Source organism: Sturnus vulgaris, unplaced genomic scaffold (genome assembly GCF_052056855.1).
Source record: "Sturnus vulgaris isolate bStuVul1 unplaced genomic scaffold, bStuVul1.hap1 Scaffold_1116, whole genome shotgun sequence".
NCBI lineage: Eukaryota > Metazoa > Chordata > Aves > Passeriformes > Sturnidae > Sturnus > Sturnus vulgaris.
Window position 1 is genome coordinate 1 of NW_028276022.1, and position 27,065 is coordinate 27,065.

Below are 27,065 nucleotides of genomic sequence, written 5' to 3' on the forward strand. Positions count from 1 at the left end.
TATTGGGGGGAGAGACCCCCGGGACCCCCAAAATTACACCGGGGGGTGGGGGAGGGGAGATTTGGGGGGGATTTGGGGAATTTAGGGGGGAATTTGGGGAAAATTTGGGGGTTTTGGGGGGAAATTTGGGGGATTTGGGGGAATTTGGGGGGGGATTTTGGGGAATTTGGGGGATTTTGGAGAATTTTGGGGGGTCCTAGGGACACAAAATTGGGGGGAGAGACCCCCGGGACCCCCAAAATTACACCGGGGGTGGGGGAGGGGAGATTTGGGGGGGGTTGGGGGGGATTTGGGGAAAATTTGGGGATTTTGGGGAAATTTGGGGGGATTTTGGGGGGATTTTGGGGATTTGGGGGGCGAAAATTGGGGGGCGAGACCCCCCGAGACCCCCAAAATCACATCGGGGGTGGGGGAGGGGAGATTTTGGGGGGGTGGGGAAATTTTGGGGGGATTTCAGAGAAATTTGGGGAAAATTTGGGGGATTTTGGGGAAATTTGGGGGGATTTGGGGGGTCCTGGGGACACAAAATTGGGGGGCGAGACCCCCGGGACCCCCAAAATTACACCGGGGGGTGGGGGAGGGGAGATTTGGGGGGGTTTGGGGGGATTTGGGGAAAATTTGGGGGGATTTTGGGGGAAATTGGGGTTTGGGGGATTTTTTTTTGTTGGTTTTTTGGGGGGGATTTTTGGGGTCATGTTTGGATTATTTTGGGGTTTTGGGGGGTCATTTTGGGGTTATTTTTTGGGGTTATTTTGGGATTTTTTTTGTTTTTGGGGGGATTTTTTTGTTTGTTATTTTGGGGGTTTTTTTGTGGGGTTTTTTGGGATTTTTGGGGGGATATTTTGGGGATTTTTTTGTTGTTATTTTGGGTTATTTTGGGGTTATTTTGGGGGTTATTTTTGGGGTTTTGGGGGTTATTTTCGGGGTTATTTTGGGGGGTTTTTTGCGGATTTTTTGGGTTTTTTTGTTGTTATTTTGGGGGGTTTTTTAGGGGCGATTTTTTGGAATTTTTTTGTTTTATTGGGTTTTTTGGAGGTTATTTTGGGGTTTTGGGGGGATTTTTTTGTTGTTATTTTGGGGTCACTTTTGGGGTTTTTGTGGATTTTTTTGGATTTTTGAGGGGATTTCTTGGGATTTTTTTGGGTTTATTTTTGGGGTTTTGGGGGGATTTTGGGGTCATTTTTGGGGGATTTTTGGGATCATTTTTAGGTTTTTTGGGGGGATTTTTTGGGATTTTTGAGGGGATTTCTTGGGATTTTTTTGGGTTTATTTTTGGGGGGTTTTGGGGTCATTTTTGGGGTCATTTTTGGGGTCATTTTTGGGATTTTTGGGATCATTTTTTAGGTTTTTTGGGGGGAATTTTTGGGATTTTTGAGGGGATTTCTTGGGATTTTTTGGGGTTTATTTTTGGGGGATTTTGGGGTGATTTTTGGGGTGATTTTTGGGGTGATTTTTGGGGTGATTTTTGGGGTCATTTTTGGGGTCATTTTTTAGGTTTTTTGGGGGGAATTTTTGGGATTTTTGAGGGGATTTCTTGGGATTTTGGGGGGTTATTTTTTAGGGTTATTTGGGGATTTTTGGGGTCATTTTTGGGGTCATTTTTGGGGTCATTTTTTAGGTTTTTGGGGGGGATTTTTTGGGATTTTTGAGGGGATTTTTTTGGATTTTTTTGGGTTTATTTTTGGGGGGTTTTGGGGTGATTTTTGGGGTCATTTTTGGGGATTTTTGGGGTACCTGGAGTAGGAGGATCCGGGGCGCCCCCGGAGCTGATCCAGCTCCAGCTGCATCCGCTCCATCTCGGCCAGCAGCTGCTCCTGGGGGAAAACCGGGAATTTCGGGAATTTTCGGGAATTTTCGGGAATTTTGGGGGAATTTGGGGAGGGGGATTCAGTGTTGGGGACCCCCCAAAATCCCCAAAATTCCCCCAAAATCTCCCCAGGACCCCCCAAAATCCCCCCCAGAACTGATCCAGCAGCTGCTCCTGGGATAAAATCGGGAATTTTGGGGAATTTTTTGGAATTTTTTGGGGAATTTTTGGAGAATTTCGGAATTTGGGGAGGGGGATTCAGGGCTGGGGACCCCCAAAACCCTTCCAGGACCCCCCAAAATCCCCCCGGGACCCCCCAAAATCCCCCCCCCCCCCCAGAGCGGATCCAGCTTCAGAAACTGCCCCGGGGAGGAGAAAATTCGGGAATTTTTGGGAATTTTTTGGGAATTTTTGGGAATTTGGGAATTTGGGGAGGGGGATTCAGGGCTGGGGACCCCCAGAATCTTTCCGAGACCCCCCAAAATCCCCCCCAAATCCCCCCGACCTTGTTGAGCAGGAGCTCGTCCTGCATTTTCTTCATGTTGGCGATTTCTTCACTCAGAGAATTCTGGGGAGGGGGAAAATTTGGGGAGGGGGAGACCCCAAAAAACACCCGGAGACCCCCAAAAAAATCCCCAAATTCGCCCAGAGACCCCCCCCAAAAAATCCCCAAATTCACCCAGAGACCCCCCCAAAAAATCCCCAAATTCATCCGGGGACCCCCCAAAAAAATCCCCAAATTCGCCCAGAGACCCCCCCCCAAAAAATCCCCAAATTCACCCAGAGACCCCCCCAAAAAATCCCCAATTCACCCAGAGACCCCCCCAAAAAAATCCCCAAATTCACCCAGAGACCCCCAAAAAAATCCCCAAATTCACCCGGGACCCCCCAAAAAATCCCCAAAATTCCCCCAAAATTCCTTCCGGGACCCCCAGATTTTATCCAGGACCCCTCCCCAATTTGGGGACCCCCTCCCCAATTTTGGGGACCCCCCAATTTCTCCCCCAGGCCCCCAAATCCCCTCTCGAGATGCAACTGGAACCATCCCAGACCCCCCAAAACTCCCCAAAATTTCCCCAAATCCCCTCCAGGACCCCCCAGATTTTATCCACGACCCCTCCCCAATTTTGGGGACCCCCTCCCCAATTTTGGGGACCCCCCACCTTCTCCTCCAGCGCCCCCATCCTCTCCTTGAGACTCAACTGGAGCCATTTCAGATCCCCCAAATTCCCCCAAATCCCCTCCAGGACCCCCCAAATTTTATCCAGGACCCCCCAAATTTTATCCACGACCCCTCCCCAATTTTGGGGACCCCCCACCTTCTCCTCCAGCTCCCCCATCCTCTCTTTGAGGTGAAACTGAAACCATTTCAGACCCCCCAAAACTCCCCAAAATCCCTTCCAGGACCCCCAATTTTTTTCCAAGAGCCCTCAAATTTTGTCCACGACCCCTCCCCAATTTGGGGACCCCCTCCCCAATTTTGGGGACCCCCCACCTTCTCCTCCAGCGCCCCCATCCTCTCTTTGAGGTGCAGCTGCAGGCGCTCGTTGCTCTCGCTCAGGAGCCGATCCACGGTCTCCGAGAGCCTCTTGTTGTGCTCATCGTTCATTTTCTCCCTCTGCCGAGCCTGGGGGGACCCCAAAATTCACCCCAGGGTCCCCAAAATTTCGGGGACCCCCACCCCCAAAAAAAAAAAAAAAATTTGGGGTGGTCAAGAGCAAAAGGAGTGACCCAAACCCGGGGTTTTTACCCCCAAAAATGGGAATAAATCGGATTTTTTAAATTTTTTTTAGAGGGGTCGGGTTTTGGGGTGCTCGAGTTTGGGAATTCCCCAAATTTTTTTTTTTTTTTTTTTTTTTTTTTTTTTTTTTTTTTGTGGGGTTTTGGTGTCAATTTTTGGGGTTTCCCAGTTTGGGGTGTCTCGAATTTATGGGGTGCCCCCGGTTTTTTGTTGCCATTTTTTGGGGTTATCCCAAATTTTGGGGTCCCATTTTTGGGTTGTCTCCATTTTTAGGGTGCCCGAATTTGGGGGTGTCCCCAATTTTTGGGGTGCCCATTTTTAGGGTGTCCCAGATTTTGGGGTCCCCCCATTTTTGGTGTCCCCGTTTTTGGGGTCCCCCCGTTTTCGGGTCCCCAAATTTTGCGGTCCCCATTTTTTGGGGTTGTCCCCATTTTTTGTGCCCCCATTTTTGGGATATCCCAAATTTTGGGGTCCCCCCATTTTTGGTATCCCCGTTTTTTGGATTGCCCCCATTTTGGGGGGGTCCTCATTATTGGGGTATCCCAATTTTTGGGGTGTCCCCATTTTTTGTGTCCCCCCGTTTCCGGTGTCCCCGTTTTTGGTGTCCTCTCATTTTTGGTGTCCCCCCGCTTTCAGTGTCCCCGTTTTTAGTGCCCCGTTTTTGGTGTCCCCCCTTTTTGGGGTCCCCCCGTTTTCGGTCCCCCCGTTTTCGGTCCCCCCATTTTTGGTGTCCCCCCGGTTTTGGTCCCCCCGTTTTCGGTGTCCCCGTTTTCGGTGTCCCCATTTTTGGTGTCCCCCCGTTTCCGGTGTCCCCGTTTTTGGTGTCCCCCCAATTTTGGTGTTCCCCCGTTTTCGGTGTCCCCGTTTTTGGTGCTCCCCCGTTTTCGGTCCCCCCGCTTCCGGTGTCCCCGTTTCCGGTCCCCCCCGTTTTCGGTCCCCCCGTTTTTGGTGTCCCCCCGTTTCCGGTGTCCCCGTTTTTGGGGTCCCCCCGTTTCCGGGGTCCCACCCTCTGCAGTTCCTGGTTCTTCTCCTGCAGTTGAGCCTCGAGCTGCCGGAGCCGCTCCTCGAAATTCCCGTGGCGCTCCTCGCCTGGGGACATCGGGGACATTGGGGGGATTGGGGACATTGGGGACATTTGGGGACATTTGGGGACATTGGGGGGGATTTGGGGACATTGGGGACATTGGGGGACACTGGGGACATTGGGGACATTGGGGACAATGGGGGTCATTGGGGACATTGGGGGACATTTGGGACATTTGGGACATTTGGGGACATTGGGGGGATTTGGGGGGATTTGGGGACATTTGAAAAATTTGGGATATTTGGGGACATTCGGGGACATTTTGGGGGGCACAATTTCCTCAGAGTTGCCCCCAGACCCCCCCTAAATCCCCCTAAATCCCCTCAAGACCCCCCAGATCTCTCCTAAATCCCTCCAGGACCCCCCAAACCCCCTCCAGGACCCCCCAAATCCCCCTAAATTCCCCCAAAACCCCTCCAAGACCCCCCAAATCCCTCCTAAATCCCCTCCAGGACCCCCCAAATCCCCCCTAAATTCCCCCAAAACCCCTCCAAGACCCCCCAGATCTCTCCTAAATCCCTCCAGGACCCCCCAAACCCCCTCCAGGACCCCCCAAACCCCCCCTCAGACCCCCCGTGCCCACCTTGGTGAGCGCTGCCACCCTCTGTGCCAGCTGGGCCTCGATCTCGGGCAGGTCTCGGCTTTCTGCAGCGTCAGCGTCAGCTTGGCCTTGGCGTCCTCCAGCCACTCCTGCAGCTGCCGGCCCTTCTCCTCGCTCTGGGGACATCACAGGGGACATTGGGGACATTGGGGACACTGCAGACATTTGGGGACATTTGGGGACATTGGGGCTGTCAGGGACATTTGGGGACATTGGGGTCATTGGGGTCATTGGGGTCATTGGGGACATCACAGGGGACATTGGGGACACTGGGGACACTGCAGACATTTGGGGACATTGGGGACATTGGGGGCCTTGGCGTCCTCCAGCCACTCCTGCAGCTGCCGGCCCTTCTCCTCGCTCTGGGGACATCACAGGGGACATTGGGGACATTGGGGACATTGGGGACATTTGGGGTCATTGGGGACATTGGGGACATTTGGGGTCATTGGGGGCCTTGGCGTCCTCCAGCCACTCCTGCAGCTGCCGGCCCTTCTCCTCGCTCTGGGGACATTGGGGACATCACAGGGGACATTGGGGACACTGGGGACATTTGGGGACATTGGGGTCATTGGGGACAATGGGGACATTTGGGGACATTTGGGGACATTTGGGGGTCATTGGGGACATTGGGGACATTTGGGGACATTGGGGACATTTGGGGTCATTGGGGACATTGGGGACATTGGGGTCATTGGGGACATTTGGGGACATTGGGGACATTGGGGTCATTGGGGACATTGGGGACATTTGGGGACATTTGGGGAGATGAACAAGGATGGAGGGGACAACATCAGGCGGTTTGGGGGACATCAACGGAGACACAAAGGTGTGCCCAGGTGTGTCCCCAGCTGTGTCCCCATGTATCCCCAGGTGTGTCCCAGGTGTTCCCAGGTGTGTCCTCAATGTCCCCAGGTGTGCCCAGGTGTGCCCAGGTGTCCCCAGGTTTATCCCAGGTGTGCCCAGGTGTCCCCAGGTGTCCCCAGGTGTATCCCAGGTGTCCCCAGGTGTGCCCAGGTGTCCCCAGGTGTATCCCAGGTGTACTCTAGGTGTATCTCAGGTGTGCCCAGGTGTATCCCAGGTGTCCCCAGGTGTGCCCAGGTGTGCCCAGGTGTCCCCAGGTGTGCCCAGGTGTATCCCAGGTGTATCTCAGGTGTGCCCAGGTGTATCCCAGGTGTGCCCAGGTGTGCTCACCTGTCTGTACAGGGACTCCTTGCTGGCCAGCTCGTTCTCCAGGTGTGCCGAGGTGTATCCCCAATGTCCCCAGGTGTACTCTAGGTGTATCTCAGGTGTGCCCAGGTGTATTCCAGGTGTGCCCAGGTGTGCCCAGGTGTCCCCAGGTGTGCCCAGGTGTATCTCAGGTGTCCCCAGGTGTGCCCAGGTGTACTCTAGGTGTACTCTAGGTGTATCCCAGGTGTGCCCAGGTGTATCCCAGGTGTCCCCAGGTGTCCCCAGGTGTCCCCAGGTGTGTCCAGGTGTATCCCAGGTGTGGCCAGGTGTGCTCACCTGTCTGTACAGGGACTCCTTGCTGGCCAGCTCGTTCTCCAGGCGGTCGTTGGCGTCGTGCAGGGACGTGGCCTCGCGCTGGGCGCTCAGGTAGCGCCGCTCCAGGGTGGTGATGCGCTCCTCCATGTCCTCGCGCTGGGCCAGCGCCTGGGGACAGCCATGGGGACAGTGGGGACAGTGGGGACATCAATGGGGACATCAATGGGGACAGTGGGGACAGCACGGGGACAGCCACGGGGACAGTGGGGACAGCCACGGGGACAGCGACGGGGACAATGGGGACAGTGATGGGGACAATGGGGACAGCCATGGGGACAATGGGGACAGTGGGGACAGCGATGGGGACAGTGACGGGGACAGCCATGGGGACAGCGATGGGGACATTGGGGACAGTGATGGGGACAATGGGGACAGCCATGGGGACAATGGGGACAGTGGGGACAGCGATGGGGACAGTGACGGGGACAGCCATGGGGACAGCGATGGGGACATTGGGGACAGCCATGGGGACAGTGGGGACAATGGGGACAGCCATGGGGACATCAATGGGGACATGGGGACAGTGGGGACAGCAATGGGGACAGCAACGGACATCAACGGGGACATCAATGGGGACATTGGGGACAGTGGGGGGATTGGGGGCGATTGGGGACAGTGGGGACATTGGAGGGGATTGGGGACACCAGGGAGATTTGGGGACATTGGGGACATTGGGGACATTGGGGACAGCCGTTCCCTCCCAGTTTGGGTCAAACCCTCCCAGTTTGAGTCATTTTTTCCCCATTTTTTCCCCGTTTTTTCCCATTTTTTTCCCATTTTTTTCCCCGTTTTTTCCCATTTTTTCACCATTTTTTCACCTTTTTTCCCCATTTTTTTCCCCGTTTTTTCCCCGTTTCTCCCTCTCCCACCTCCTTGAGGTCCCTCTGCAGTTTGGCTCCGGCCTCGTGTGCCCGGGCCAGCTCCCAGTTTGGGATTAAACCCTCCCAGTTTGGGTCAAACCCTCCCAGTTTGGGGTTAAACCCTCCCAGTTTGGGTCAAACCCTCCCAGTTTGGATTAAACCCTCCCAGTTTGGGGTCAAACCCTCCCAGTTTGGGATTAAACCCTCCCAGTTTGGGTCAAACCCTCCCAGTTTGGATTAAACCCTCCCAGTTTGGGTCAAACCCTCCCAGTTTGGATTAAACCCTCCCAGTTTGGATTAAACCCTCCCAGTTTGGGTCAAACCCTCCCAGTTTGGATTAAACCCTCCCAGTTTGGGTCAAACCCTCCCAGTTTGGATTAAACCCTTCCCAGTTTGGGTTAAACCCTCCCAGTTTGGGGATTAAACCCTCCCAGTTTGATGCCGTTTTTCCCCATTTTCCCCCTTTTTTTTCCCATTTTTTCCCCCGTTTTTTCCCCATTTTTCCCCATTTTTTCCCCGTTTTTTCCCATTTTTTCACCATTTTCCCCCGTTTTTTCCCCGTTTTTCCCTCTCCCACCTCCTTGAGGTCCCTCTGCAGTTTGGCTCCGGCCTCGTGTGCCCGGGCCAGCTCCCAGTTTGGGGATTAAACCCTCCCAGTTTGGGGATGAAACCCTCCCAGTTTGGGGTCAAACCCTCCCAGTTTGGGGTCAAACCCTCCCAGTTTGGGGATTAAACCCTCCCAGTTTGATGACGTTTTTCCCCATTTTCCCCCCGTTTTTCCCCATTTTTCTCAGTTTGGGTCAAACCCTCCCAAGTTTGAGTCATTTTTTCCCCATTTTTCCCCCGTTTTTTCCCATTTTTTCCCCCGTTTTTTCCCATTTTTTCCCCATTTTTTCCCCGTTTTTTCTCGTTTTTTCCCCGTTTTTCCCCATTTTTCCCCATTTTTCCCCGTTTTTTCCCCGTTTCTCCCTCTCCCACCTCCTTGAGGTCCCTCTGCAGTTTGGCTCCGGCCTCGTGTGCCCGGGCCAGCTCCCTCTGGGCCGCGCTGGCCTCGTCCTGGAGCCTCCCGAGCTGCCGGCACAGAGCGGCCACGCGGTGCCGGCCCAGGGACGCCTCCAGCTCGGCCTCGCGGCGGCGCTCGGGGCTGGCCTGGGGACAGCGGCACCCACTGGTCACTCACTGGTCACTCAATGGTCACTCACTGGTCACCCACTGGTCACTCACTGGTCACTCACTGGTCACACACTGGTCACTCAATGGTCACTCAGGGGTCACCCACTGGTCACCCACTGGTCACTCAATGGTCACTCAGGGGTCACCCACTGGTCACACACTGGTCACTCACTGGTCACCCACTGGTCACACACTGGTCACCCACTGGTCACTCACTGGTCACTCACTGGTCACTCACTGGTTACACACTGGTCACTCAATGGTCACTCAGGGGTCACTCACTGGTCACTCACTGGTCACTCACTGGTCACTCAGGGGTCACACACTGGTCACACACTGGTCACTCACTGGTCACTCAGGGGTCACTCAGGGGTCACTCACTGGTCACACACTGGTCACACACTGGTCACCCTGGGGTCACTCTGTGGTCACTCACTGGTCACTCACTGGTCACCCACTGGTCACTCAGGGGTCACACACTGGTCACTCACTGGTCACCCTGGGGTCACTCACTGGTCACACTGGTCACACACTGGTCACACACTGGTCACTCACTGGTCACTCAGGGGTCACACACTGGTCACTCACTGGTCACTGGTCACTCAGGGGTCACTCAGGGGTCACACACTGGTCACTGGTCACACACTGGTCACTCACTGGTCACTCAGGGGTCACTCACTGGTCACTCACTGGTCATCCACTGGTCACACACTGGTCACACACTGGTCACTCAGGGGTCACTCTGGGGTCACTCGGCCGCTGACCACCCCCCGAGCAGTGACCCCTGGTCACTCTGAGATGACCACTGTGACCCCATGACCCCCGACCGCCTCCCTGTCCCCTCCCTGTCCCCCATTGTCCCCTCCCTGTCCCCATTGTCCCCCATTGTCCCCCAGTGTCCCCCATTGTCCCCCATTGTCCCCCAGTGTCCCCCCATTGTCCCCCATTGTCCCCCATTGTCCCCCAGTGTCCCCATTGTCCCCCAGTGTCCCCCAGTGTCCCCCATTGTCCCCATTGTCCCCATTGTCCCCTCCCGTACCGCGCTGTCCCCGTCGGTGGCCGCGTCCTCCAGGCCCGAGCGGCGCCGGGAGAGCTGCTCCCGTAGGGACAGGGACTGTGGGGACAGTGGGGACAGTGACAGTGTCACCAATGGGGACAGGGACAGGGACTGTGGGGACAGTGGGGACAGTGTCACCAATGGGGACAGGGACTGTGGGGACAGGGACAGGGACAGTGCCACCAATAGGGACAGGGGACAGGTGTCACCCCTTGAGGAACACGGGGACACGGACAGGTGCCACCCCCAGGGACACCGGGACAGGGACAATGTCACCGCCAGGGACAGGGGTCAGGTGTCACCAATAGGGACAGGGGACAGGTGCCACCCTCCCAAGGACTGCGGTGGGTGTCACCCCCCCCCCCCCCCGGTGTCCCCTCCTGTCCCCACCTCCTGGTTTGACACCTCCAGCTCCTCCTCCAGGACGGCCACGCGCTCCAGGGCCACCCGCAGCCGCTCCCGCACCTGGGGGACACCGAGGTGACACCGGGGGGACATTGGGGGGACACCGGGGGGACACCGGGGGGACCCCAGAGCCGCCTGTGTCACCTCCAGAGCCACCCGAGACCCCTTTGGGTCCCCCCCAGGTGCCACCAGGTCACCCTAAAACCCCTCAAAACCCCCCAAGGATCCCCAAAACCTCCGGGGGACACCCAGGGACCCCCCAAAACCCCTCAGGGACCCCCCAGATCTCCCAGGGACCTCCCCAAGACCCCCCAGGTGACCCCAAAACCCTCCTGGGAACCATTTGGGTCCTACCAGGTCACCCCAAACCCCCCCAAAACCCCCCAGGGACCCCCCCAAGACCCCCCAGGTCACCCCAAAACGCCCCCAGAGCCCCCAGGGATCCCCCAAAATCCCCCAGAACCCCCTCAAAACCCCCCAGGGACCCCCCAAAATCCCCAAGAACCCCCTCAAAACCCCCCAGGGACCCCACCAAGACTCCCCAGATCACCGTAACCCCCCCTCCAAGACCCCTCAGGTCACCCCAAAACCGCCCAGGGATCCCCCAAGACCCCTCAGGTCACCCCAAAACGCCCCAGAACCCCCCCAAAGACTCTCCAGGGACGCACGAAGACCCCCCCAAAGCCCCCAGGAACCCCCCAAAGCCCCCAGAACCCCCTCAAAACCCCCCAGAACCCCCTCAAAACCCGCCGGGGACCCCCCCAAGACCCCTCAGGGACCCCCCCAAACCCCCCCGGGACCCCCCAGACCCCCCAAACCTTCTCGTCCAGGGCCTTGTGGTGCTCGAACAGCGACTTGAGCGCCTTGAGCACCTCGACCTCGGAGGAGACCCCGGCCGGGGACTGCGCCTGGCGCTTGACCACGGTCATGCGGAGAGAGCGCTCGTGCCGCGACACCAGGTGCTCCAGGTGCTCCAGCAGGAGCTGGGGACATTGGGGACATCAGTGGGGACATCAGTGGGGACATGGGGACACTGGGGACACCAGGTGCTCCAGGTGCTCCAGCAGGAGCTGGGGACATTGGGGACATCAGTGGGGACATTGGGGACATCAGTGGGGACATGGGGACATCAGTGGGGACATGGGGACACCAGGTGCTCCAGGTGCTCCAGCAGGAGCTGCGGACAGGGGGACATCAGTGGGGACATGGGGACATCATTGGGGACATGGGGACATCAGTGGGGACATGGGGACACTGGGGACATTGGGGACATTGGGGACATTGGGGACATTGGGGACATTGGGGACACTGGGGACACCAGGTGCTCCAGGTGCTCCAGCAGGAGCTGGGGACATGGGGACATCAGTGGGGACATGGGGACATCATTGGGGACATCATTGGGGACACCAGGTGCTCCAGGTGCTCCAGCAGGAGCTGCGGACATCATTGGGGACATGGGGACATCATTGGGGACATCACTGGGGACATGGGGACATTGGGGACAGTGGGGGGGATTGGGGACATTGGGGACACCAGGTGCCAGGTGTCCCCAGGTGTGTCCCAGGTGTGTCCCCAGGTGTCCCCAGGTGTCCCAGGTGTGTCCCCAGCTGTCCCAGGTGTCCCAGGTGTGTCCCCAGGTGTGTCCCCAGGTGTGTCCCAGGTGTGTCCCCAGGTGTCCCCAGGTGTCCCAGGTGTGTCCCCAGCTGTCCCAGGTGTCCCAGGTGTGTCCCCAGGTGTCCCCAGGTGTCCCAGGTGTGTCCCCAGCTGTCCCAGGTGTGTCCCCAGGTGTATTCCAGGTGTCCCAGGTGTGTCCCCAGCTGTCCCCAGCTGTCCCCAGCTGTCCCAGGTGTGTCCCAGGTGTGTCCCAGGTGTCCCCAGCTGTCCCCAGGTGTGCCCCCAGCTGTCCCCAGGTGTGTCCCAGGTGTGTCCCAGGTGTCCCCAGCTGTCCCAGGTGTGTCCCCAGGTGTGTCCCCAGGTGTGTCCCCAGCTGTCCCAGGTGTGTCCCAGGTGTGTCCCAGGTGTCCCCAGCTGTCCCCAGGTGTGTCCCCAGCTGTCCCCAGGTGTGTCCCAGGTGTGTCCCAGGTGTCCCCAGGTGTCCCAGGTGTGTCCCAGGTGTGTCCCCAGGTGTGTCCCCAGGTGTCCCCAGGTGTCCCCAGGTGCTCACCCGGGTGTTGTTCCGCTCTGCTTTGAGCTCAGCGATTTCCTCCTCTCGCTCCAGGAGCTGCTCCCGGCACAGGTTCAGCTCCTTGGTGAGCGCGGCCAGCTCCTGGGGACAGCGACAGCCACAGGGGACAGCGACATTGGGGACAGCGACAGCGACATTGGGGACATTGGGGACAGCGACAGCGACAGGGGGAACAGCGACAGGGGACAGCGACAGCGACAGGGGGGACATTGGGGACAGCGACAGCCACAGGGGACAGCGACAGCGACAGGGGACAGCGACAGCGACAGGGGGGACATTGGGGACAGCGACAGCGACATGGGGACAGGGGGGACAGTGCCACCAACGGGGACAGCGACAGCCACAGGGGACAGCGACAGCGACATTGGGGACATTGGGGACAGCGACAGGGGACAGGGACAGCGACAGCGACATTGGGGACAGCGACAGCGACATTGGGGACATTGGGGACATTGGGGACAGCGACAGCCACAGGGGGACATTGGGGACAGCGACAGCGACAGGGGGACAGCGACAGCGACATTGGGGACATTGAGGACAGCGACATTGGGGACAGCGACATTGGGGACAGCGACATTGGGAACATTGGGGACAGCGACATTGGGGACATTGGAGACATGGACAGCGACAGGGACAGGGGGGACATTGGGGACAGTGTCACCAACGGGGACAGCGACAGGAACAGGGACATTGGGGACATTGGGGACATTGGGGACAGGACAGGGACATGGGGACAGGAACACCAACAGGGACAGCGACAGGACAGGGGACAGGGACACCAACAGCGACGGGGGACAGTGTCACCAACAGGGACAGCGACAGCGACAGCGACATTTGGGGACAGCGACAGGGACAGGGGGGACATTGGGGACAGGGGGGACAATGGGGAGAGGGGGACAGTGGGGACAGGGACACGGGACAGGGACATTGAGGGGACATTGGGGACACGTGAGCCACGCCTCTGAACCAACCCCGCCCCCTTAAGCCCCGCCCCTTCGCACGGCGCCACACCCACTTTGACCCCGCCCCCACCTGTGCCACACCCCTCTGACCACACCCTCACACCTGGCCACACCTGACCTGCGCTCACCTGCCCAAATCCTTTTAACCTCTCCCTCTCCGTACCACACCTGGTTTAGCCACACCCCCAGGTGTTCCTCACCCCCTTGTGACCGCACCTGGGCACACCTGACCTGCACTCACCTGCCCGAACTCTTTCTGGGTTAACCCCGCCCCCACCACTTTTAACCCCTCCCCCACCCCTTTTCGCCCCTCCCCCACCTGTGCCACACCTGATTTAGCCACACCCCCACCTGTGCCACACCCCCAAACCTTTCCACACCTGGTTACACCTGTCCTGCACTCACCTGCCCAAACTCTTTTTGAGTTAACCCCGCCCCCACCTGTGCCCCACCACCCAAACCTTTCCACACCTGGCCACACCTGTCCTGCGCTCACCTGCCCAAATCCTTTTCCTTTTAACCCCTCCCTGTCCATACCACACCTGCTTTAGCCACACCCCCAGGTGTTCCACACCCCCACACCTGTCCTGCCCTCACCTGCCCAAATCCTTTTAACCCCTCCCTATCCATACCACACCTGCTTTAGCCACACCCCCAGGTGTTCCTCACCCCCTCTGACCGCAGCCGGGCACACCTGTGGCGGCTCACCTGCGGCAGGGCGCTGTTGAGCTGTCTCTGCAGCAGGTCCCTCTCGTGGGCCAGGTCTCGCAGGCGCAGGTGAGCCGTGGCCAGCCCCTCCTGCGTGTCCCGCAGCGTCTCCAGGAGCCGCTCGCGCTCCCGCAGCATCTGCACCATCAGCTGCTCCAGCCCCGGCTCCTCCGGGGGGCCCGAGCCCCGCCGGGGGTCCTCGCTGATGGTGGGCAGCACCTCGCACATCATCCTGGGGGCACCTGGGCGCACCTGGGCACACCTGGGAGCACCTGGGTGGGGATGGGAGACAACGTCAGCAAACAGTCGTGAACCGTTCTGGGGGTCCTGATCGATTCTGGGGGTCCTGAACCACTCTGGGGGTCCTGGCTGATGGTGGGCGGCACCTGGGACATCATCCTGGGGACACCTGGGCACACGTGGGGGCACCTGGGGGTGACACAGCATGGGATTGACATCAGTAAGGATCCAAGTCTGAACCACTCTGGGGGTCCCAGAACACTCTGGGGGTCCTGGATGGGGGTGGGCAGCACCTGGCACATCATCCTGGGGGCACCTGGAGACACCTGAGAGCACCTGGGGGCACCTGGATGGGGATGGGAGACAACGTCAGCAAAGAATCCTGAACTATCCTGGGGGTCCTGAACCACTTTTGGGGGTCCTGAACCACTCTGGGGGTCCCGGCTGATGGTGGGCAGCACCTGGCACATCATCCTGGGGACACCTGGGCACACCTGGAGGGGGATGGGAGACAACATCAGCAACCAGTCCTGAACTGTCCTGGGGGTCTTGATCGATTCTGGGGGTCCCAGAACATTCTGGGGGTCCTGGCTGGGGTGGGCAGCACCTGGCACATCATCCTGGGGACACCTGGGCACACCTGGGGGCACCTGGGCACACCTGGAGGGGATGGGGAAACAACATCAGCAACACACAGTGCTCTAATCTGATTCATTTTGGGGGTCCTGAACCATCCTGGGGGTCCTGAACCACTCTGGGGGTCCTGGCTGGGGTGGGCAGCACCTGGGACATCACCCTGGGGACACCTGGGCACACCTGGGCACACCTGGAGGATGGGATGGGATAATGGGATGGGATGGGGGTGCTATGGGCAGGTACTGGGGGGCACTGGGGGGTGAAATGAGGGGGTGCAATGGGATGCAGTGGGGGAGGGGAACTGGGGAGCACTGGGATGAACTGGAATGAAATGGGGGACACTGGGAGTGCATTGGGATTAAATGGGAGGGTACTGGGATGAACTGGGGGGCACTGGGATGAACTGGGATGAACTGGGGGGCACTGGGATGGAACTGGGATGAACTGGGGGCACTGGGATGGAACTGGGATGAACTGGGGGGCACTGGGATGGAACTGGGATGAACTGGGGGACACTGGGAGTGGGGAGGGGGGGACCTGGAAGGTGCCAAAATGGGAGGGGGCGGGGGGGGAGGGGCCCAGGTGGGACGGGATGGGGGAGGGGGGGCAGAGCCGTGGGGATTGGGGTGGGGGAGGGGATGGGATTGGGGGATGGGGGGGAGGGGATGGGACTGGGAATGGGGGGATGGGATTGGGATGAGGAGGGGGATGGGATTGGGATGGGAATGGGATGGGGATGCGGGATTTGGGATGGGGGTGGGGGATTTGGGATGGGGGTGCGGGATTTGGGATGGGGATGGGGGATTTGGGATGGGGATGGGGGATTTGGGATGGGGGTGCCGGATTTGGGATGGGGGTGCCGGATTTGGGATGGGGATGGGGGATTTGGGATGGGGATGGGGGATTTGGGATGGGGGTGCCGGATTTGGGATGGGGGTGCCGGATTTGGGATGGGGGTGCGGGATTTGGGATGGGGATGCGGGATTTGGGATGGGGATGCGGGATTTGGGATGGGGGTGCCGGATTTGGGATGGGGGTGCGGGATTTGGGATGGGGATGCGGGATTTGGGATGGGGATGCCGGATTTGGGATGGGGGTGCGGGATTTGGGATGGGGGTGCGGGATTTGGGATGAGGATGGGGGATTTGGGATGGGGGTGCCGGATTTGGGATGGGGGTGCCGGATTTGGGATGAGGATGGGGGATTTGGGATGGGGGTGCCGGATTTGGGATGCGGATGGGGGATTTGGGATTGGGATGGGGGATTTGGGATGGGGATGGGGGATTTGGGATGGGGATGGGGGATTTGGGATGGGGATGCCGGATTTGGGATGGGGGTGCGGGATTTGGGATGGGGATGGGGGATTTGGGATGGGGGTGCCGGATTTGGGATGGGGGTGCCGGATTTGGGATGGGGGTGCCGGATTTGGGATGGGGATGGGGGATTTGGGATTGGGATGGGGGATTTGGGATGGGGGTGCGGGATTTGGGATGGGGGTGCCGGATTTGGGATGGGGGTGCCGGATTTGGGATGGGGGTGCCGGATTTGGGATGGGGATGGGGGATTTGGGATGGGGATGGGGGATTTGGGATGGGGGTGCGGGATTTGGGATGGGGGTGCCGGCGCTGCGATGGGGTCGGGATGTCGGGGGTGGGATGGGAATGCCGGGGATGGGATTGGGACTGGGAGAGGGCCGGGATGCGGCTGCCGGGGCTGGAATGGGGTCGGGACTGGGATGTCGGAGGTGGGATTGGGATGCCGGATTTGGGATGGGGATGCCGGATTTGGGATTGGGAGAGGGCCGGGATGCGGCTGCCGGAGCTGGGATTGGGATGGAGGTGGGGATGGGGATGCCGGCGCTGGGATGCGGATGCCGGATTTGGGATTTGGGATGGGATCGGGATGCGGCTGCCGGAGGTGGGATCGGGATCGGGATGGAGATGCCGGATTTGGGATGGGGGTGCGGGATTTGGGATGGGGATGCCGGATTTGGGATGGGGATGCCGGATTTGGGATGGGGATGCCGGATTTGGGATGGGGATGCCGGATTTGGGATGAGGATGCCGGATTTGGGATGGGATCGGGATGAGGATGCCGGATTCGGGATGGGGATGCGGGATTTGGGATGGGGATGGGGGATTCGGGATGGGGATGCCGGATTCGGGATGGAGATGCGGGATTCGGGATGGGATCGGGATGCTCCTGCCGGCCGCGGGGGGCCCGGGGGGGGGGTCTCAGGCCCTGCTCCTACCTGGGCTCCGAGCGGCGCTGCGGCAGCTCCGGCGGAGGGAGGCGGCCCGGCAGGGAGGGGGGGCCCCGGGGGGGGGGGGAGGGGGTCGCTGCCCGTCGCCCCCGCACCCGTTCAGGCCCCCAGAGCGCCCCGGGCCCGCCCGAGCCCCGCGGCCGCCGCCCGCCCCCCCCCCCACGGGTACCGACCCCCCCCCGGCCGGCCCCGCTAAACGCTGCGCGGGCCCTTTAAGAGCGGCGTTGATTGACAGCGGCGCCGACCAATGGGAGCGCGCCCCGGGGCTCCGGCGGTGAGCGGGCCCCGCCCCCGCGCGGGGTGGGGCGGAGGGGCGGGGCCTGGGTGCGACCGACCAATGGGAGCGCGCGGGGGGCGGGGCCAAGCCGGGGTGATGTCATCCGGCCGGGGCGGGGGCGGCCGCGCATGCGCGTTGCCATGGAGACGGCCCCGCCCCCTCCGCGTTGCCATGGGGATGGACCAAAAACCCCACCCCCACCCCTGCGCGCGTCGCCATGGCAACGGGATCCCCCCCCCGGGTCCCAGCGTCGCCATGGAAACCGCCCCGCGTTGCCATGGAGACGGAGCATCAGCCAACGCGGTTGCCATGGAAACGGGAGCACTTCCCCTCCACGGGGGTCACCGGGGACCACCTCCCCCCATCCCTGTCGCCATGGAAACCGCCCCTCCATCCCTGTCTGTTGCCATGGAAACGAGACTCCACCCCCTCGGTTGCCATGACGATGACGCATCGTCTCCATGTGCGTTGCCATGGAAACGGGACACCCCCCCCACCCCCCCAAATCCTCCTGTGTTGCCATGGAGACGGGCTCCCCTCCCCCATCCCCGTCTCCATGGATACCAAACCCCCTCCCCGTTACCATGGAGACCAGGATACCACCCCCGCCCCGTTGCCATGGTTACAAACCCCCCTGGACCCCTCCCCCCACATCATGTGACACACAGGTGACACTCGGGTGACCACACCCCCCTCAGGTGACACAGGTGACACACAGGTGACTCTCACATGACAAACAGGTGACACTCAGGTGACTCCATTCCCCCTCAGGTGACACACAAGTGACACTCAGGTGACTCTCACGTGACACAAAGGTGACACTCAGGTGACACAGGTAACACTCAGGTGACACACAGGTGACACTCAGGTCACTCTCAGGTGACACAGGTAACACTCAGGTGACACACAGGTGACACACAGGTGACACACAGGTGACTCTCAGGTGACACTCAGGTGACACTCAGGTGACACAGGTAACACTCAGGTGACACACAGGTGACACAGGTGACACTCAGGTGACACTCAGGTGACTCTCAGGTGACACAGGTAGCACTCAGATAACTCGTGATACACAGGTAGCACTCAGGTGACACAGGTAACTCTCAGGTGACACTCAGGTGACACTCAGGTGACTCTCAGGTGACACAGGTAACACTCAGGTGACACACAGGTGACACTCAGGTGACACAGGTAACACTCAGGTGACACACAGGTGACACAGGTGACACTCAGGTAACTCTCAGGTGACACAGGTGACACTCAGGTAACTCTCAGGTGACACACAGGTAACTCTCAGGTTACACAGGTAGCACTCAGGTGACACAGGTGACACTCAGATAACTCTCAGGTGACACACAGGTGACACTCAGATAACTCTCAGGTAACTCTCAGGTGACACAGGTGACCCACCTGGGCCACACCTTTAAATAGGAGCCAATAAATACTGTACAGGGGGGGCCACGGCCCATAAATACCCAAATATACAGAGCGGGGATGGGGGGATGGGGGGATTTGGGGGGTCCCGGGGGGGTCCCGGGGGGTCCCTGGGGGGTCCCAGGTGTCCCCAGGTGTCCCCGGGGGGGTCCCAGGTGTCCCCAGGTGTCCTGGGGGGTTTCACCCCCTCGATTCCAGCGACCTGCGGGGGGAAATTGGGGTGGGGTCAATTTGGGGGTGAAATTTGGGGGGGCCTGAAAAAATTTTGGGGTGAAATTTGGGGGGTCTGAAGGGTTTGAAGGTGCAGGATTTTGGGGTTTGGGGTTTTTGGACTCGGGGATTTGGGGGCGCAGGATTTTGGGGGCGCAGGATTTTGGGGGTGCAGGATTTTTGGACTCGGGGATTTGGGGGTGCAGGATTTTGGGATTTGGGGTTTTTGGACTCGGGGATTTGGGGGCGCAGGATTTTGGGGGCGCAGGATTTTGGGGGTGCAGGATTTTGGGGGTGCAGGATTTTGGACTCGGGGATTTGGGGGCGCAGGATTTTGGGGAAGTTTCAGGACTTTGGGGCACGGGGAGGATTTTGGGATTCTGAGATTTTGGGGGGCGCCGATTTCAAGAGGGTTTGGGGATTTTGGGGGGACTCAGGGATTTGGGAACTCGGGGGTTCAGGATTTTGGGGATTTGGGGACTGAGGGATTTTGGGGACTCAAGGATTTGGGGACGGGGGGGCTTTAGGATTTCGGGAATTTGGGGGCTTGGATGTTGAGGGTTTTGGGGATTTAGGGACTCAGGGATTTTGGGGTTTCAGGGATTTTGGGAGAGGGGTGTTCAGGATTTTGGGGATTTGGGAACTCAGGGATTTGTGGACACTGGGATTTTAGGGCTCAGGGATTTGGGACTCAGAGATTTGGGGATTCAGGGATTTTAGGTTTTCAGGGATTTTAGTGTTTCAGGGATTTAGGGACACAGGGATTGTAGGGTTTCAGGAATTTTAGGGTTTCAGGGATTTTAGGGCTCAGGGATTTTAGTGGTTCAGGGATTTGGGAACTCAGGGGCTCAGGATTTTGGGGATTTGGGGACTCTGGGATTTTAGGGTTTCAGAGATTTGGGGTTTCAGGGATTTAGGATTTCAGGCATTTAGGGTTTCAGGGATCTCAGGATTTTGGGGATTTGGGAACACAGGGATTTTAGGGCTCAGGGATTTTGGGATCTCAGGGTTTCAGGATTTAGGGTTTCAGGGGTTTAGGGGCTCAGGATTTTGGGGATTTGGGGACACAGGGATCTCAGGGTTTCAGGATTTAGGGTTTCAGGGATTTAGGGTTTCAGGGATCTCAGGATTTTGGGGATTTGGGAACACAGGGATTTTAGGGCTCAGGGATTTTGGGATCTCAGGGGTTCAGGATTTAGGGTTTCAGGGATTTTAAGGTTTCAGCGATCTCAGGGGTTCAGGATTTTGGGGATTTGGGTACACAGGGATTTAGGGTTTCAGGATTTTGGGATTCAGGGATTTTAGGGTTTCAGGGATTTAGGGTTTCAGGGGTTTAGGGGATTTGGGGACACAGGGATCTCAGGGGTTCAGGATTTAGGGTTTCAGGGATTTTAGGGTTTCAGGGATTTTAGGGTTCGGGATTTAGGGTTTCAGGGGTTTAGGGGCTCAGGATTTTGGGGATTTGGGGACACAGGGATCTCAGGGGCTCAGGATTTAGGGTTTCAGGGGTTTAGGGTTCAGGATTTTGGGGATTTGGGGACACAGGGATCTCAGGGGTTCGGGATTTAGGGTTTCAGGGGTTTAGGGTTCAGGATTTAGGGTTTCAGGGGTTTAGGGCTCAGGATTTAGGGTTTCAGGGGTTTAGGGTTCAGGATTTAGGGTTTCAGTGATTTAGGGGCTCAGGATTTTGGGGATTTGGGGACACAGGGATCTCAGGGGTTCAGGATTTAGGGTTTCAGGGGTTTAGGGTTCGGGATTTAGGGTTTCAGGGGTTTAGGGTTCGGGATTTAGGGTTTCAGGGGTTTAGGGTTCAGGATTTAGGGTTTCAGGGGTTTAGGATTTTGGGGATTTGGGGACACAGGGATCTCAGGGGTTCAGGATTTAGGGTTTCAGGGGTTTAGGGCTCAGGATTTAGGGTTTCAGGGGTTTAGGGTTCAGGTTTTGGGGTGCCCTCACGAGTAGCTGTTGTGCTGGCGGCGCCGGGCCGTGCGCAGCTTCTCGAACCTCGCCTCCATCTCCTCCAGCACGCGCGGGGTGTAACGGACCACGAGCTTCACCGAGCCCTGCGCCGCCTTCAGCAGCTCCACGGCGCGCTCGTGCTGCTCCCCCTCCACGCTCTGCACCCCAAAAACCCCGCTGGGGTCCCAAAAATCCAACCAGAAACTTCCCCGATCCCAAAAACACAACCAGAAACTTCCCCGATCCCAAAAACCCCGCTGGGATCCCAAAAACACGACCAGAACCTGCCCCGATCCCAAAACCACAACCAGAAACTTCCCCGATCCCAAAAACACAACCAGAAACTTCCCCGATCCCAAAAACACAACCAGAAACTTCCCCGACCCCAAAAACCCACCCAGAACCCCAAAAATCCAACCAGAAACTTCCCCGACCCCAAAAACCCACCCAGAACCCCAAAAATCCAACCAGAAACTTCCCCGATCCCAAAAACCCCGCTGGGATCCCAAAACCCAACCAGAACCTGCCCCGATCCCAAAAACACAACCAGAAACTTCCCCGACCCCAAAAACCCACCCAGAACCCCAAAATCCCTGCGCCGCCTTCAGCAGCTCCACGGCGCGCTCGTGCTGCTCCCCCTCCACGCTCTGCACCCCAAAAACCGCGCTGGGATCCCAAAAACCCGACCAGAAACTTCCCCGATCCCAAAAACACAACCAGAAACTTCCCCGATCCCAAAAACCCCGCTGGGATCCCAAAAATACAACCGGGATCCCAAAAATCCAACCAGAAACTTTCCCGATCCCAAAAACCCACCCAGAACCCCAAAAATCCAACCAGAAACTTCCCCGATCCCAAAAACCCCGCTGGGATCCCAAAACCCAACCAGAACCTGCCCCGATCCCAAAAACGCAACCAGAAACTTCCCCGACCCCAAAAACCCACCCAGAACCCCAAAAACCCACCCTGAATCTGCCCCGACCCCAAAAACCCCGCTGGGATCCCAAAAACCCGACCAGAACCTGCCCCGACCCCAAAAACCCACCCAGAACCCCAAAATCCCTGCGCCGCCTTCAGCAGCTCCACGGCGCGCTCGTGCTGCTCCCCCTCCACGCTCTGCACCCCAAAAACCCCGCTGAGATCCCAAAAACACGACCAGAAACTTTCCCGATCCCAAAAACCCCGCTGGGATCCCAAAAACAAGACCAGAACCTGCCCCGACCCCAAAAACCCCGCTGGGATCCCAAAAACCCGACCAGAAACTTTCCCGATCCCAAAAACCCCGCTGGGATCCCAAAAACACGACCAGAAACTTCCCTGATCCCAAAAACCCACCCAGAAACTTCCCCGATCCCAAAAACACAACCAGACCCTGCCCCGACCCCAAAAACCCAACCAGAAACTTCCCTGATCCCAAAAACCCACCCAGAACCCCAAAAACCCACCCTGAATCTGCCCCGACCCCAAAAACACAACCAGAAACTTCCCTGATCCCAAAAATCCACCCAGAACCCCAAAAACCCACCCTGAAACTTCCCCGATCCCAAAAACACAACCAGAAACTTCCCCACCCCAAAAACATAACCAGAACCTGAAAAACCCGACTGCAACCCCAAAAACCCACCCAGAAACCCCAAAAAGAAACCCAGAAACTTCCCCGATCCCAAAAACCCACACAGAACCCCAAAATCCCAACCAGAACCGCAAAATCCCCCATCTCTGTTAACCCAAACCCCAATTTAACCCCAAAAACCCCAAATCCCCCCGAATTTCCCCCAAATCCTCACCCCCCAGTTCACACTCAGCAGCTGCTCCCCTCTCTTGAGCCCCCAGCCCCAATTTAACCCCCCCAAACCTCCTCTGATCACCCCAAAATCCCCCTGTAAACTCAATTTAACCACCCCAAACCTCCTGTGATCACCCCAAAGCCCCAATTTGATCCCAAATCCCCGAATTTCCCCCAAATCCCCCCCGAATCCCCCCAAATCCTCACCACCCCGTTGACGCTCAGCAGTTGGTCGCCCCTCTTGAGCCCCCCGTGCCTGTCGGCCACCCCCAAACCTCCCGTGATCACCCCAAAATCCCCAATACAACCCCCCCAAACCCCCCAAAAACCCCAAATCCCCCCAAATCCTCACCACCCCGTTGACACTCAGCAGTTGGTCGCCCCTCTTGAGCCCCCAACCCCAATTTAACCCCCCCAAACCTCCTCTGATCACCCCAAAGCCCCAATATAACCCCCCCAAACCCCAATATAACCCCCCCAAACCCCAACCAAACCACCCCAAACCCCCCAAAAAACCCCAAATCCCCCCAAATCCTCACCACCCCGTTGACGCTGAGCAGTTGGTCGCCCCTCTTGAGCCCCCCGTGCCTGTCGGCCACGCCGCCGGGGATGACCCGGGAGATGTAAATGGGCGAGTTCTGCTCCTTGCCCCCCATGATGTTGAAGCCCAAACCCTCCTCGGTTTTGGGCAGCTCCACCACGCGCGGGTGGGCGTGGCCCTCGCTGGCCGCGAACGCCGCCACGGTGGCCTGGGGACATTGGGGGGACATTTGGGGACATTGGGGGGACATTGAGGGGACATTGAGGGGACATTTGGGGACATTGGGGGGACATTTGGGGACATTGGGGGGGCTGGGAACATTGGGGACATTTGGGACATTGAGGGGATTTGGGGACATTGGGGGGATTGGGGACATTGAGGGACATTTGGGGACATTGAGGGGACATTGAGGGGACATTTGGGACACTGAGGGACATTTGGGGACATTGAGGAGATTGGGGGGGCTGGGGACATTGGGGGGACATTGGGGGGACATTGGGGGGACATTTAGGGGTCTTGGGGACATTGAGGGACATTGAGGGGACATTGGGGGACATTGAGGGGATTTGGGACATTGGGGACATTGAGGGGACATTCGGGGGACATTGGGGGGATTGAGAACATTGAGGGAATATTTGGGGACATTCGGGGACATTGGGGGGATTTGGGGACATTTGGGACATTGGGGGACATTGAGGGACATTGGGGGGATATTTGGGGACACTGCGGACAATGAGGGGATTGGAGACATTGGGGGATTTGGGATCTTGGGGACACTGGGGACAGAGGGGACATTTGGGGACATTGGGGAGACATTTGGAAAAATGGGGGAATTGGGGACCCTTGGGGATTGGGGACATTTGGGGACATTTGGGGATATTTGGGGACATTGGGGGACATTGGGGGACATTATGTTTCTGGGGTCCCAGGAAGGGGTTTAGGATCCCCAGGTTGATTTTTGGGGTCCCCCAGGCCGATTTTTGGGGGTCCCCCAGGCCGTTTTTTGGGTCCCCCAGGCCGTTTTTGGGGTCCCGGGTGTTTTTGGGGTCCCCAGGCCGTTTTTGGGGTCCCGGGGTGTTTTTTGGGGTCCCCAGGCCGTTTTGGGGTCCCCCAGGCCGTTTTTGGGGTCCCGGGGTGTTTTTTGGGGTCCCCAGGCCGTTTTTGGGGTCCCGGGTGTTTTTTGGGGTCCCCCAGGCCGTTTTTGGGGTCCCAGGCCGTTTTTTGGGGTCCCGGGTGTTTTTGGGGTACCTTGGCCGTGGCGTGGGCGCGGATCTCGGGGGTCCCCGCGATGTCCAAGGTGTCGTAGAGCTGCTCATAGACCTGGGGGGGACCCCGGGATTGGGGGGGGGGGGACCCCAAAATCCCAGAGCAGCCCCCCCAGAACCCCCCGAGGGGAACCTGGAGAGATTTGGGGGGACCCCGGGGGGGTCCCAGGGAAGATTCGGGGGAGTTGGGAGGGGCCTGGAGGGGTTTTGTGGGGCCGTGTGAGATTTTGGGGTCCCCTGGATGGATTTTGGGGTCCCCTGGATGGATTTTGGGGTCCCCAAGTGGATTTTGGGGTCCCCAGGTGGATTTTGGGGTTCCCTGGATGGATTTTGGGGTCCCCCAGGTGGATTTTGGGGTCTCCTGGATGGATTTTGGGGTCCCCAGGTGGATTTTTAGGTTCCAGGTGTGTTTGGGGTGGATTTTGGGGTGCCCCTGATGAGTTTTTTGAGGCTTCCTGGGTAGGTTGGGGGTTCCCAGGTGAATTTCGGGGTTCCCAGATGGGTTTGGGGGCTCCCAGGTGGATTTTAGGGTGAATTTTGGGGCTCCCAGGTGGGTTTTGGGGCGGTTTTGGGGGTTCCTGAGTAGATTTTGATGTTCCCAGGTGGGTTTGGGGATTCCCAGGTGGGTTTTGGGATGGATTCGGGCTCCCAGGTGAATTTTGGTGTTCCCAGATGAATTTTGGGATCCCAGGTGGATTTTAGGGTGGATTTCAGGGCTCCCAGGTGAATTTTGGTGTTCCCAGGTGAGTTTTGGGGTGGATTTTGGGGTTCCCAGGTGAGTTTTGGGTGGATTTTGGGGTTTTTTGGGGTCACCTCGCGGATGGCAGAGCAGAATTTGCTCTGCAGGACCCTCTGCAGCGCCTGCAGTTTTTGGGGGGGCAGCTCCCCACTGCGCTGGAGCCGCTCCAGCAGCTCCACGGCCCGGGACACGTCTGGGGGACCCCAAAACACCCCAAAATCAGCCCTAAGTCACCCCAAAAACACCCCAAAATCACCCCAAAACAATCCCAGAAACAAACAAAAAATACCCAAAACCAAAGCCAGAAACAGCCCCAAAAAGCCCCAGAGACACACAAAAATCACCCCCAAATCAACCCCAAATCAGCCCCAGACTCAGCCCAAAACCAAACCCAGAAACAGCCCAAAATCAGCCCAAAGTGACCCCCAAAATCACCCCAAAACAGCCCCAGAGTCACCCCAAAATCACCCCCAGGGCGCCTTAAAACAGCCCCAAAAATACACAAAAATCACCCCAAAATCAGCCCAAAACCAAACCCATGAACGCAAAAAAAATCACCCCAAAATTACCCCCCAAAAAAGCCCCGTAAACACAAAACCCCCCCCAAAATCCCCCCAAATCCCCCCTGCACCCCAAAACTTCCCCCTTACCCCTCCCCCATCACCCCAGCCCCCTCGGGACCCCCCAAACCCTCCCCATCCCCCCCTCAGACCCCTCCCCAAAATCTCAGAATCCCCCCAAAATCCCCTCCCCCCATTCCTCGCTCCAGGGACTTTTCCACCCCCCCAACCACCCCTCCCCCACTCCCCGCACCCCCCCATCCCCTCCCCCCACCCTCCGGACCCCCCAAAATTCCCCAAAATTCCCCAAATTCCGCCCTTACCTCGCTCCAGCCCCAGCGCGTCCCCGCTCAGCGCGGCCATCTTCGCGCGGCCACGCCCACCGCTGGCCACGCCCCCTTTCCGCACAAACCACGCCCCTCGTCTCCCAGGCCACGCCCCGCGCCCGCTCCCATCATGTGCTGTCTTCAAACCACGCCCACACCCTTATTTGGTAACTAAACCACGCCCCCGCGATTGGCCACGCCCCCGTGCGGAACCGCCGGCGCCCCCCCGCGCATGCGCAGAATGGCGAGACCCCAAAAATCGGGGTGGGGGGGGAGGTCCTAAAATTGGAGGGGTAAAAGGGGTCGGGGGGACCCCAAATTTTGGGGTGGAGTGGTGAGGGCCCCAAATTTGGTGGGGGGTCCCAAATTATCGGGGGATCCCAAATCCGCGGGTGGGGGGGGGGAGTTGGTGAGAAATCCCGAAAAGATCCCGAAAATTTGGGGGGGAAAGACCCCCAGAATGGAGGGGGACATCACTTTTAGGGCAAAAAAAAATTGGGGTACCTCAATTTCCTGGAGCAGAATGAGCCCAATTCCATCCGGAAAAAAAAAAAAAAAAAAAATCCGGGAATTCGGGAGGGGGAGACCCCAACTCTAAAGAGAAAAGACCCCGAAAATTCGGGGGAGCGTCACAATTTTGGGGCGATTGAACAAAACCCAAATTTAGGGGGACACCTCATTTTAGGAAAAGACCCAAAATA

General features: G+C 58.4%; 3 protein-coding genes across 3 annotated transcripts; 1 reads left to right on the plus strand and 2 right to left on the minus strand.

Annotated features, from left to right (window-relative positions):
• Positions 1-1,658: 1,658 nt before the first annotated feature.
• On the minus strand, positions 1,659-14,504 carry LOC148219454 (liprin-alpha-3-like). Its single transcript, XM_088157572.1, is given in 13 exon segments — positions 1,659-1,814; positions 2,313-2,375; positions 3,303-3,434; positions 4,555-4,637; positions 5,203-5,265; positions 5,268-5,349; positions 6,740-6,886; positions 8,617-8,783; positions 9,823-9,925; positions 10,259-10,333; positions 11,092-11,256; positions 12,438-12,539; positions 14,129-14,504. Coding segments are annotated over 13 exon segments (1,518 nt in total). The 5' UTR covers positions 14,360-14,504; the 3' UTR covers positions 1,659-1,709.
• Positions 14,505-18,930: 4,426 nt separating this feature from the next.
• On the minus strand, positions 18,931-26,476 carry LIN7B (lin-7 cell polarity scaffold B). Its single transcript, XM_088157570.1, has 6 exons — positions 26,362-26,476; positions 25,553-25,671; positions 24,723-24,794; positions 23,473-23,682; positions 21,145-21,305; positions 18,931-19,180 (listed from the first exon to the last, which is right to left on the minus strand). Exons 1-6 carry the CDS (start codon positions 26,399-26,401, stop codon positions 19,159-19,161), a joined length of 624 nt encoding a protein of 207 aa, XP_088013696.1. The 5' UTR covers positions 26,402-26,476; the 3' UTR covers positions 18,931-19,158.
• On the plus strand, positions 21,586-23,214 carry LOC148219456 (uncharacterized; the record flags this gene model as incomplete). Its single annotated transcript, XM_088157571.1, has 1 exon — positions 21,586-23,214. A coding segment is annotated over one exon (1,053 nt), but the record flags the coding sequence as incomplete, so codon positions are not given.
• Positions 26,477-27,065: the final 589 nt, after the last annotated feature.

What these genes read in the sequence shown, in the direction of transcription:
- LIN7B (XM_088157570.1), bottom strand. Translation starts at nt 26,401, where the DNA reads ATGGCCGCGCTGAGCGGGGACGCGCTGGGGCTGGAGCGAG. An exon ending in GCGCCCACGCCACGGCCAAG is followed by an intron (nt 23,683 to 24,722) that starts GTACCCCAAAAA and finishes CAATGTCCCCAG; the next exon opens with GCCACCGTGGCGGCGTTCGC. An exon ending in CGCCAGCACAACAGCTACTC is followed by an intron (nt 19,181 to 21,144) that starts GTGAGGGCACCC and finishes TTCCCCCCGCAG; the next exon opens with GTCGCTGGAATCGAGGGGGT.